The 11463-nt window shown below is 34.0% G+C and overlaps 1 protein-coding gene across 1 annotated transcript; it reads left to right on the top strand.

The window, feature by feature from the left end:
- The first annotated feature begins 2108 nt into the window (after positions 1-2108).
- LOC139896689 (uncharacterized) lies at positions 2109-6029 on the top strand. The gene is made up of 7 exons (XM_071879324.1): positions 2109-2338; positions 2736-2821; positions 3696-3842; positions 3956-4064; positions 4537-4660; positions 4821-5091; positions 5666-6029. The coding sequence occupies exons 1-7, from the start codon at positions 2215-2217 to the stop codon at positions 5771-5773; spliced, it is 969 nt and encodes a 322-aa protein (XP_071735425.1). The 5' UTR covers positions 2109-2214; the 3' UTR covers positions 5774-6029.
- The last annotated feature ends 5434 nt before the right edge of the window (positions 6030-11463 follow it).

Raw genomic sequence — 11463 nt, 5'->3', positions numbered from 1 at the left:
ACAACACATATCCATTCATAAATCTGTTAGTGTAAAACAACGTATATCACTAACTCGTGGGTGGTAAGGACAACACATATCCATCCCACACAAATAAATACATTATATACATACACGTATACTTATTCCACTCACCTCGAAATGCCCGCACAAGTCATGTATGTAAATCGCCTCCAGACGCCACCGAGCAAACCTTTACCTATAATACGCATATAGGTATACACATAATCAACATACATTCTCTACAAGAGAATTCGATGCCAACACCCTTAACCAAGAGTTTATACCTACCTCCACAATCCGCCCATTTAGACACCTAAAGTGGACTTCACCAATTACCACTACGGGTGGTAATTTAGACCAACACAACAAAGTACAATTTAACCCAAATCATACTTCACACCAATTAGACCAAACCTAGGTCTTAACACTAAATTACTACTTAGGTAGTAATCATTTCAAACACCAATTTCACCAAAAACCCCAACACGTGCAATATTGACCCATATTGCTTTTGACTACGTTTGACTTTTGTTAAAATGTCATTTTAACCCAAAAACACTTCCCACGATTTCTTTAATTCAAAAATGCCATTTAACACTTAACAAAAGTGTTTAACATCCATTTAGTCCAATTTTAGTGTCATCATCAGTTTGACCCAATTCAATTTACCCATTTTGACAAAAGTCACAAAACGTCCAAAATCACTAACGACTAGTGATTATATTTCCAAAATACCAATTAACATCTAAATCAAGTATTTACATACTTGATTCACCAAAACTTGACTCAAATCTTAGTTTGACACTAAATCAAAGTCAACACCCATTTTTGACCAACTAACATGTTCTTATGAACATCTATACACTAACACATTTATAATCTAGTGATTTACACCCAAAACCATGACCAAAATCGTCATCAAACCCTAACCCACCAATAACCGGTCAAAACCCATCTACTAACCACAAACAAACCCATTTCACAACTATTAAAGGGTTTCTAACAAAATCAAGCTCAAACCCTAATTTGAATATCAAAATCAAATAATGAATTTCGGAGTTAGAACATACCAACACTATCACAACGTAGCCGTAAACGAGGTGAACAACTTTAACACTTGCGACTTGACCCGATTCACTCTTCTTCTTCCTTAAATGGAGCTCTCTCTCTCTAAGCTCTTTCTCTCTCTCTAGATGGAAATGGGTGAAAGAGGTAAAAATGAGGATAAGATAAGCATTGGGTCAGTTTTGTGGCTCAAAAACCGACCCTCAAGTGAAAATACCAAAATACCCCTTTAAAACCCCAAATTTAAGGTTAAATTCGTAACCTGTCAGCACCAATATTGCGGCCGTAATCCATAAAATTGCGACCGTAATCCCCAATATTGCGGCCTTAATTTCCAATATTGCGGCTGTAACTTGGCTGTTTTCATATACATGTCTCCCTGCTCAAAAGTTGCGACCGTAAAGCCATAAATTGCGGCCGTAAGTTTTGGTTTTCAGGCCCTTTTTCGTTTTATGACTAGATTAAATAAACGTGGATAAAGTCAAGCACAATAAAGATCGAATACGCATCTTTGGACTTCGTACGTCGACCAAAACAACATGCCAAAGGAAAAACGGGGTGTTACATTTGATCATTTAAAGTGAGGGATATTTGGATGTTAAATATAATTATGTGAATGTTATATGAATTCATGAATAATTAATTGTAAAGGAAGGAGATGAAGTGTATGAAAGAAACAAATAAAAAATCGAATTAAAAATTTGAGGGACTTAGATTGCTATTTTGTGTATAAACGAAGTCAATAGAGCAAAAAAGTCGAAGAAAAGAGTAAAAAGACGATTTTAACCTCGCATGCATGACACATGTAAAGGGTTAACGACCAATTTAGACGGCAGGTATACAGAGTGACGCAGATTACAACTAAAATAACTCAAAAATCCAATAAAAAACTTGATTGATGAACTCGGATTGAAATTTCGTATAATTTGAAGATCAACCGAGTAAAAAAGTTTTTTTTTTTTTATTAGCCAAAAAAACTCGAGAACCGAGTGCGGTTGCTGTACGATCGAAATTCACTCTTACGATTCTAACTTTGAGCCCTATATACTCCGTACAACACAACTACTTTTATTTCATTTCATTTTTCATTAACAAGGTCAAGCAACAAATTTAATTCAAATTCATCATCTCCAACACTCAAGTTCCATGGTTGATCGTGCTGATCCTTTGCCTTTAGTCGCTCCTTCGATTATCATCGAACCTAATGATGTCGATCTAGAAGCTGGTCCAGGAGAAGAATTTCAGTGCCGAATTTGTCTAGAAACTGACGGTAGTTTTTAATTTTGATTCATTCTCGTTATTCAGCTCTAGATTTTTGGCTACTTTTGCAGTTTGTTATAAATTATCGGTTTTAACCACTTGATCCGTTGTTTTGCACTTTTAATTAGGCAAAAAAAAAAAAAAAAATATTTAACTTTTATGATGTTAGGGTTGCGTCAGGAATATGATTATGGTAGTTGTTAGTTTAATATTGATGTTTGCAGTATTCAAATACAGTAGTATCTTTATATTGATCATAACTGCGTTGGTGTTGTATATATGATACATTGTAATTATATGTTGTTTTTCTATAGCTGTTATAGTTATTTGTAGTTAGCAGTTTGTAATGAACTGCTTATGATTTATGAGGTTTGATGAATGGTTACATTTTCTTGTTGTTGCATTAGGTAGAGATTTTATTGCACCCTGCAAGTGTAGAGGTACATCAAAGTATGTTCACCGTGAGTGCCTTGATCACTGGCGTTCTGTAAAGGTAAGCCTTTGATGTCTTGTTCTGGTAATCCTTTGATGTCTTATTTCGTTAAGAAAAATGAAATTCATGTTTCATGGTATGGGGCCCTGCAAGGAACAGTATCATTTGGTATGTTATGTTGGTTGGAGGTACACTTAAGTTCATTAAGTTAAGCATGTATGCATATAGTTACAATTGTATGACGATATACGAGTAATTAACTTTTGGTACAATCTTTTTTTTATCGCCTCTCGTGAGGCTCTAGTGAGGCTTGAACCCACAACCTAATGGTTGGAAGGTTTGATAGGGGTGCCTTGGGTGCAGCAGGGACCAAACCTCCGGGTGTTGGGCTGTCCCCTTTAATTTAGAAGTCCTTTTATACATTAGCCCTTATAAATGTTAAATTTTTCAATACATATAAGGTAATCTTTTTAAACCCATGATCTTGAAACTAGCTAATTACAATTTAAAAACTTTGTCTCAGTCATATTCAACCATGTTATATAAATAATGGATTATGGATTATTATATAGGCCCTTCAAAATTTTGTGCCTTCAAAATTTTTGGGCCATCTTCGGTTGCACATTTTGCACATACCCCATTGTCCGCGTGATAACTTTCATGGCAACTTTGCACGTTGTGAGAATGGGGGATTTGGGAGAAAATGCCAGCTACAATGGTCTATTTGCCTCACACAAAAATATCTTAGAAGTATAAGATAAGATAACTAGATTAAACTAGGGGAACTGGTCTCTATTCTATTTGCACAAAGATGGGAGTGTTTGATTCTTGAATATATCAAATAAAGTAGATGCGAGTTTGTGAATAGTTTATACAGATGTTAGCCATAGTTAATTTCAAGTTCTATATTTTTTTCTTATCCAATATCTAACAGGAAGGATTTGCATTTGCTCATTGCACGACATGCAAGGCTCCCTATCATCTGAGAGTTCACGTTCTTGCTGATAGGAAGTGGAGAACCATGAAGTTCCGTTTCTTTGTGACGAGAGACATTTTGTTTATTTTCCTCTCTGTACAGCTTGTATGTCACACATTCTCATTTAAAAAATTGTTTACTCTGATGATGATCGTGTTACCAAATTATCCATCTATTGTCCTAATTCTATCACACTATTTTGTTTTCTGTTTTTATAGGTGATTTCAATATTGTCATATTTGGTGTACCTAGTTGATGGATATCAGATGTTTCGTCTTCGTCTTGCATGGGGTTTCGAAAGTGAAACCAGTTTTTACTACATATGTGGTAAAGTTGTCCCAACTTCATACCAATTTTTCTGTCCTATGCTCTTTCTTTCTCTTACACCTTGTAGTTATTGTTTCACATTGGGTTGATTCCTTTATAATATGAAGCCCATTTCTTGCTTCTTACTGTTAAAAGGAATAACCATGTAATAAACATAGGACTATTGCTAATTAGATGTATGAGCCCAAATTATGCATGATAAACAGGTACACTTACATATACAGAGAACACAATTCTCAAATGTTGTTTGAGGATGTATATCTAAATCAATGTCCTGGTGTGATTATTATGAGTCGGCTTTCTGGGTCATTCATTGAGGTTGTTGTGTGACCGGTTCTCTGATTATATATGTTTTGTGGGCTTATATTGCACTTGTTGATTAGCCATGTGTTTTTTTTGTATGGGTCATTTTCCGAATAACAAGATACATCTCATATTGTGTTAGTCACATATTAACACAATGTGTCTGCAGGTGCACTATTGTTTTTTGCTCTACTTGGTCTATCTGGATGTTTCATTACCTGTTACGATAGGAGAGTTCGTAATGATCTTGCTCAGCCTTGTCGAGAACTGTGTCTTTGTTGCTGTCAACCCGGGTAATATTTTATTACTGTTTAAACTTACTATTGGTCATTGTATGTTTACTTATTAAGATTAAGAGTATCATAAAAAGGATTAGAAAATAGTGGCTCAATCCTGTTGCTCGTATGATTAATATATTGTATTGTGTGAGTTTTGAATATATGATTGTTGCAGTGTTTGTGCAGACTGTCATTTACCTGGTACTCTCTGTGTGTGGACTGATTGTACCACATGCTTTGAAAGTTGTGCCAGTGCGACTGGTGAATGCGGTTGTTTAGGAGGTGCAGGAGAAGCGGGGTTACCATTAATATTTATAATGGCTATAGTTGTGCTTGGACTGTTTACTGTCATCGGTATATTCTATAGCGTGCTCGTGGCCACAATGGTTGGACAAAGAATTTGGCAGCGCCACTATCACATATTAGCAAAAAGAATGCTAACCAAAGTAAGTGATTTCCTTGCATTCATTCGTCTCTTAACATATAAATATAAATATATAGACAAAATTTCACTGTGGTTTGCATTGGATATCACTCTTGGTCCCTGTGCTTTTCTTTCGTCATTAAAGGTCCCTGTGGTTTTCACCTTAATTACCGGTGGTTCCTGTTCCTAACGCCCGTTAACTTTTACCTCTGAAATTAGGCATGTACAAGGCACACTAGGGTACAATTGTCCTTTCAGTTTTTTGCGGTTTGTTTATTAAAGGTCAATTTTACCTTACACATGCCTAATTTTAACAGAAAAAGTTAACGGGCGTTAGGGAGGGACAGTGACTACCGGTGATTAAGGTGAAAACCACATGGACCATCACTGATAAAAAAAAAGCATAGGGACCATGAGTGATATCCGATGCAAACCATAAGGACCATACATGAAATTTTGTCTTGTCAAATACAAATATAAATACTTGTATGCATGTATAAAAAGTATAATTGTGTGATAGTTGGTTACAGTGAGTTACTATATGAACATATAAACTTCATTAAATATAAAGTGTAATTTGTTTGTGAAAAATACAGGAGTACGTTGTGGAGGATGTTGATGGTGAGACAAGTGCATCTGATTGGTCTCCCCCACCTCTTCCACCGGAGCACATTCAGCAGCTTAAGACGCTTGGCCTGCTATAACTCAACAGAGGGTGTTAATGAAGAAATACTATACATGCTTGCGTTATTAGCCTAGTCCCCCTTATTATTGATGAACTGAATTAGAGTTGTCTTACTTGCCTAATTGCATGTAATGTTTTCATATTTGAAACATCATTTTCTTGCTAAATGTATCGCATGTAGCACACCATACAACTTCTAATGTATGAGGTTCATGTCATTATTAATATTATTGTGCTGGAAGTGACTGTTTATGACGAGTAGTTAGTGTGCCGGATGGATTCAAATGTTAATGTTAATAATTCTGTTCTGATTTGACTTGTTATCCAACTAAATAGGTCGAGGTCTGATTTCACCCATCTAAATAGCTTTATTATGACCTGATTGGTGAACACTCATCAGGGGTAGGAAAATAATTTCACACTACTGCATTATTTTCTTCTTTTTATCCGCTAGTGGCGTCGTTTGTTTTCTTTTTTCTCTATGTTCACTGAAAGTAACTAAGAAAGTAACCAAGAGTAATGTTCTTTCGTTATTATGCCTAATTAATGTTTGAATAAAATTTTTATACACATGTTAAAATAGGTGACTAATGGGAAATATTTGTTTTGTACCAATTATCAGAATACGTATTTAAATCATAACTCATAAACTAAAAAAAAATAAAAAAATATTCAGTATTATTATTATTGTTATCTGTACAAATGATTTTTCACTGCAACAATCGTTCACACACCTCTCGTTTTCAACAATTAAAGATGGCAACGGGATGGCCGGGTATAGATAATCGCGGCCTCAAACCCAATTAAGAAATATCGTCCCAAAACTTGGACTTATACGCGACTGGTTATCATTTATTTACTAATTGTTAATTGTTGAGTAAACGAGCATCCTACGAGTATCAGGGATCCCTATTAGTAGTTATGATCCATAAGAATTTATAATATTATCAACTATTATAATATATGTATATTATCAATTAATATTTATATTTTGTACTTTAAATTGGTCGGGTATACTCATTGAAATCAATTTTAATACGATTCAAGTATGCAAGTGTGTATCTAAAACTGTCCCTTAACTCATACCTGCACCTGCTAAAAAATTTAAATTCATCTTCATACCCAACTGTAGATCTGCAAACTCGAACTCAAAACCAAACCAAAAATATCGAGTTTCCGATTTTCCTATCGAATATAATACGGTTGCCATCCCTACTAACAACGTTTATTTAACACATGAAGATTTTTATTTCATCTCTTTATTCTCTATATTTCACAACCATTTACCAATTAAATAATTAAATAAAAATATCAAATTTATTGTCCGTAGATAAAAAAAACAAGCGATTTAAGAAAATATCATTATCACATTGTCATCTTAGTTTACCTTACAATTTTACCCCTTATTTATATGTATATAGTTAGATATTTATATTTATAGTTTTTTTGACGAAATAACGAGAACTCATAAAAACAGAAAATGTTTTAGAAAAGAAAACGAAAGTACTATAGAGACGTAGTTCGTTCATAGAAAGCGACTACCAACCAAGTATCTATACCGATACCGATACCGAGTCAAGCCTAAGATAAACCGAAACTAAACATTGAAGGCTTGGCTTCACGTGTTGGTTGTAAGGTAGGCGATCTCCCCTTTATCTATCTCGGTCTACCGGTTGGAAAAAACATGAGCAAGGAGCAAAGTTGGAAGTCCGTTATTGAGAAATTTCACTTGAAACTCACGAATTGGAAAGCGAGGTCGATTTCTTATGGTGGAAGATTAACGCTTGTGAAGTCGGTTCTTAGTAGTTTACCGTTATATTATTTCTCCCTTTTTCGTGCTCCCTTGAGTGTCCTAAAAAATTTAGAGAGTGTTAGAAGGAATTTTTTTTTGGGGCGGGACGGGTGAAAACTCAAAATTGTCTTGGGTTAAATGGGATGAGTGTTTGCTACCTTATGATTATGGGGGTCTTAATATTGGGTCTTTACGGGGGAAAAATCTCGCTCTTTTGGGAAAGTGGTTTTGGCGGGCTAAGACCGAGCCGAATGCACTTTGGGTTACGATTATTAGGAGTATTTATGGTTCTAACGGGCTACTTCCTCCTACGGGTCTCTCCGGATCGGTAGGAGTGGGTAGTGTTTGGTCCAATATTTTACGTGCAGGTTTCATGATCGAGAAATTGGACACAAACTTTGCTTCCTCTTTCATAAAGGTAATTGGTGACGGCGCGGACACTGATTTTTGGAATGATTCATGGCTTAGTGACGTGCCTTTAAAGCATAAATTCTCGAGGTTATTTCATTTGGATGAAGATTCGAAGGCAAGAGTTCAAGACCGGATTACGTGGATCGATCATAGTTTTATTTGCAACTTTCGGTGGAAAAGAGACATTTCGGGTCGAGCCATCAATGATCTCGACTCCCTTATGGCACTACTAAATAATTATGTGAAGCAAGATAAGGCCAAGGATTTGTGGAAGTGGAGCCTAGCGGGTAACGGTTTATTCTCTACAAGAAAGCTAGCAAGTATCATAGATGAAAGGATTCTCAACTACGGGTCGTATGTAAACAATGAAGAATTTTTGAAGAATAATTTGGTTCCTTTTAAAGTCGCGATCTTCATATGGAGAGCATTAAAAAGGCGGATCCCGGTTCTTACCGAACTTGATAAAAGAGGTATTGACTTGGATTCCGTTAGATGCCCTTTGTGTGAGGATAATGTTGAATCTATTGAGCACTCGTTAATTTTTTGTCGTTATGCGATGGACATTTGGGTTCGTGTTTATAAATGGTGGGGCCTAGGGGCGGTTTCAAACTTGAGTATTAGTGAATTGTTTAGAGGCAAATGCAACCGTTCTCTATCCCCGCTTTGGTCGAGTATTTGGCAATCTGTTGAGTGGACGTGCGGCTACCTAATATGGAAGAATCGCAATCAAAAGGTGTTTTCTAATTCATCTTGGTGTGGTCCGTCGGGTTTGATGGAAATCCAACTTAAATCTTTTGAATGGATTTTGTAGTGACCCGAACTTTTCCATGTTTATATATATTAAATGAAATTGATATTTACATGATTAAATGTTTCCAACATGTTAAGCAATCAAACTTGTTAAGACTTGATTAATTGAAATAGGTTTCATATAGACAATTGACCACCCAAGCTGACCGGTAATTCACGAACGTTAAAACTTGTAAAAACTATATGATGACATATATATGATTATATATATAGTTAACATGATATTATGATAAGTAAGTATCTCATTAGGTATTTTAACAATGCGTTATATACATAAAATTGAGTTTATTGAATTTAGAAACTCGAAACGATATATATAACGATTATCGTTATAACAACGTCCTACTAAATACGTATGAATCATATAAAGATATTGATACACTATGTTTAATCATGATAAATGATAAGTAAACATGTCATTAAGTTTATTAACAATGAACTACATATGTAAAAACAAGACTACTAACTTAATGATTTCGAAACGAGACATATATGTAACGATTATAGTTGTAACAACATTTAACTGTATATATATCATAATAAGATATATTAATATATCATAATATCATGATAATGTAATAATTTAACATCTCATTAGATATAATAAACATTGGGTTAATAACATTTAACATGATCGTTAACTTAAAGGTTTCAAATCAACATTTACATGTAACGACTAACGATGACTTAACGACTCAGTTAAAATGTATATACATGTAGTGTTTTAATATGTATTTATACACTTTTGAAAGACTTCAAGACATTTATCAAAATACTTCTATTTAACAAAAATGCTTACAATTACATCCTCGTTCAGTTTCATCAACAATTCTACTCGTATGCACCCGTATTCGTACTCGTACAATACACAGCTTTTTGATGTATGTACTATTGGTATATACATGATAATGCTAAAAACGAACATATATTTCATAGCATTATTCCTCAAGAAAGACAAGCTTTTAGTTGCAATTGTTCTATTTACAAGTGATATTCGTTTAAATAATAAAAGGTGAAGACAAAAGACAGATTCGACGAATTGAAGACGCAAACGACCAAAAAGCTCAAAAGAACAAAAGACAATCAAAAAGGTTCCAATTATTGATAAGAAACGTCTCAAAATCACAAGAGTACAAGATTCAAAACGCAAAGTACAAGATATTAAATTGTACGCGAGGACGTTCGAAAATCCGGAACCGGGACTAGAGTCAACTCTTAACGCTCGACGCAACGGACTAAAAATTACAAGTTAACTATGTATATAAATATAATATAATATATAATTAATTATATTAATTATATATATATTATATATATATAATAAAAACCGTCGGCAGCAGGAAACTCCAAGGGAGTGAATTGTAAATACCTCTCCGCGACTCGCGGAGTTTGAGGGGCATTTTGCCGCGAGTCGCGGAGCCCCAAAATTCACTTCTGGCTATAAAGCCAACCGAATTCTGATCGAATTTAACATCCTTTTTTTCTCAATCTCTCTCAATATATACGTAATATATATTTATATTTATAATTTATATTTTAATTTTAATTATAATTCTAATAATAAGGGTATGTTAGCGAATGTTGTAAGGGTGTAAGTCGAAATTCTGTCCGTGTAACGCTACGCTATTTTTAATCATTGTAAGTTATGTTCAACCTTTTTATATTAATGTCTCGTAGCTAAGTTATTATTATGCTTGTTTAAAACGAAGTAATCATGATGTTGGGCTAATTACTAAAATTGGGTAATTGGGCTTTGTACCATAATTGGGGTTTGGATAAAAGAACGACACTTGTGGAAACTAGACTATGGGCTATTAATGGGCTTTATATTTGTTTAACTAAATGAAAGTTTGTTAATGTTAATATAAAGATTTACAATTGGGCGTCCCTATAAATTACCATATACACTCGATCGGACACGATGGGCGGGGTATTTATATGTACGAATAATCGTTCATTTAACCGGACACGGGAATGGATTAATAGCCACTAGAATAATTAAAACAGGGGTGAAATTACATTCAAGGGTAATTGGTGTAATTGTTAACAAAGTAGTAAAACCTTGGTTTACACGCAGTCGATAACCTGGTGTATTCATTAAACAAAGTATTAAAACCTTGTTACAATTCGAATCCCCAATTAGTTGGAATATTTATCTTCGGGTATAATAATAATTTGACAAGGACACTTGCAATTTATATTTATGACTGATGGACTGTTATGGACAAAAACCAGACGGACATATTGAATAATCCAGGACAAAGGACAATTAACCCATGGGCATAAAACTAAAATCAACACGTCAAACATCATGATTACGGAAGTTTAAATAAGCATAATTCTTTTATTTCATATTTAATTTCCTTTATTTTATATTTAATTGCACTTCTAATTATCGCACTTTTATTTATTGTTATTTTATTTAATCGCACTTTTAATTATCGTACTTTTAATTATCGCAATTTAATTTTATCGCATTTTTATTATTCGCAATTTCATTATCGTTATTTACTTTACGATTTAATTTAAAGTCTTGTATTTATTTTATATTTTACATTAGGTTTTAACTGCGACTAAAGTTTTAAAATCGACAAACCGGTCATTAAACGGTAAAAACCCCTCTTTATAATAATAATATTACTTATATATATATTTGTATTTTTATAAAAGTAAACTAATATAGCGTTGAGCTTTGC

The sequence above is a fragment of the Rutidosis leptorrhynchoides genome, chromosome 3, assembly GCF_046630445.1.
Source record: "Rutidosis leptorrhynchoides isolate AG116_Rl617_1_P2 chromosome 3, CSIRO_AGI_Rlap_v1, whole genome shotgun sequence".
In the NCBI taxonomy this organism is placed as follows: Eukaryota; Viridiplantae; Streptophyta; class Magnoliopsida; order Asterales; family Asteraceae; genus Rutidosis; species Rutidosis leptorrhynchoides.
Note: the sequence above shows the minus strand (reverse complement) of the source record. Positions and strands in the feature narration are given on the sequence as shown.

Coding starts and splice junctions, on each gene's coding strand:
- LOC139896689 (XM_071879324.1), top strand. CDS start 2,215: ATGGTTGATCGTGCTGATCCTTTGCCTTTAGTCGCTCCTTCGATTATC. Junction 2,822..3,695: donor ATCACTGGCGTTCTGTAAAG/GTAAGCCTTTGA, acceptor AATATCTAACAG/GAAGGATTTGCATTTGCTCA. Junction 4,661..4,820: donor CTTTGTTGCTGTCAACCCGG/GTAATATTTTAT, acceptor TGATTGTTGCAG/TGTTTGTGCAGACTGTCATT.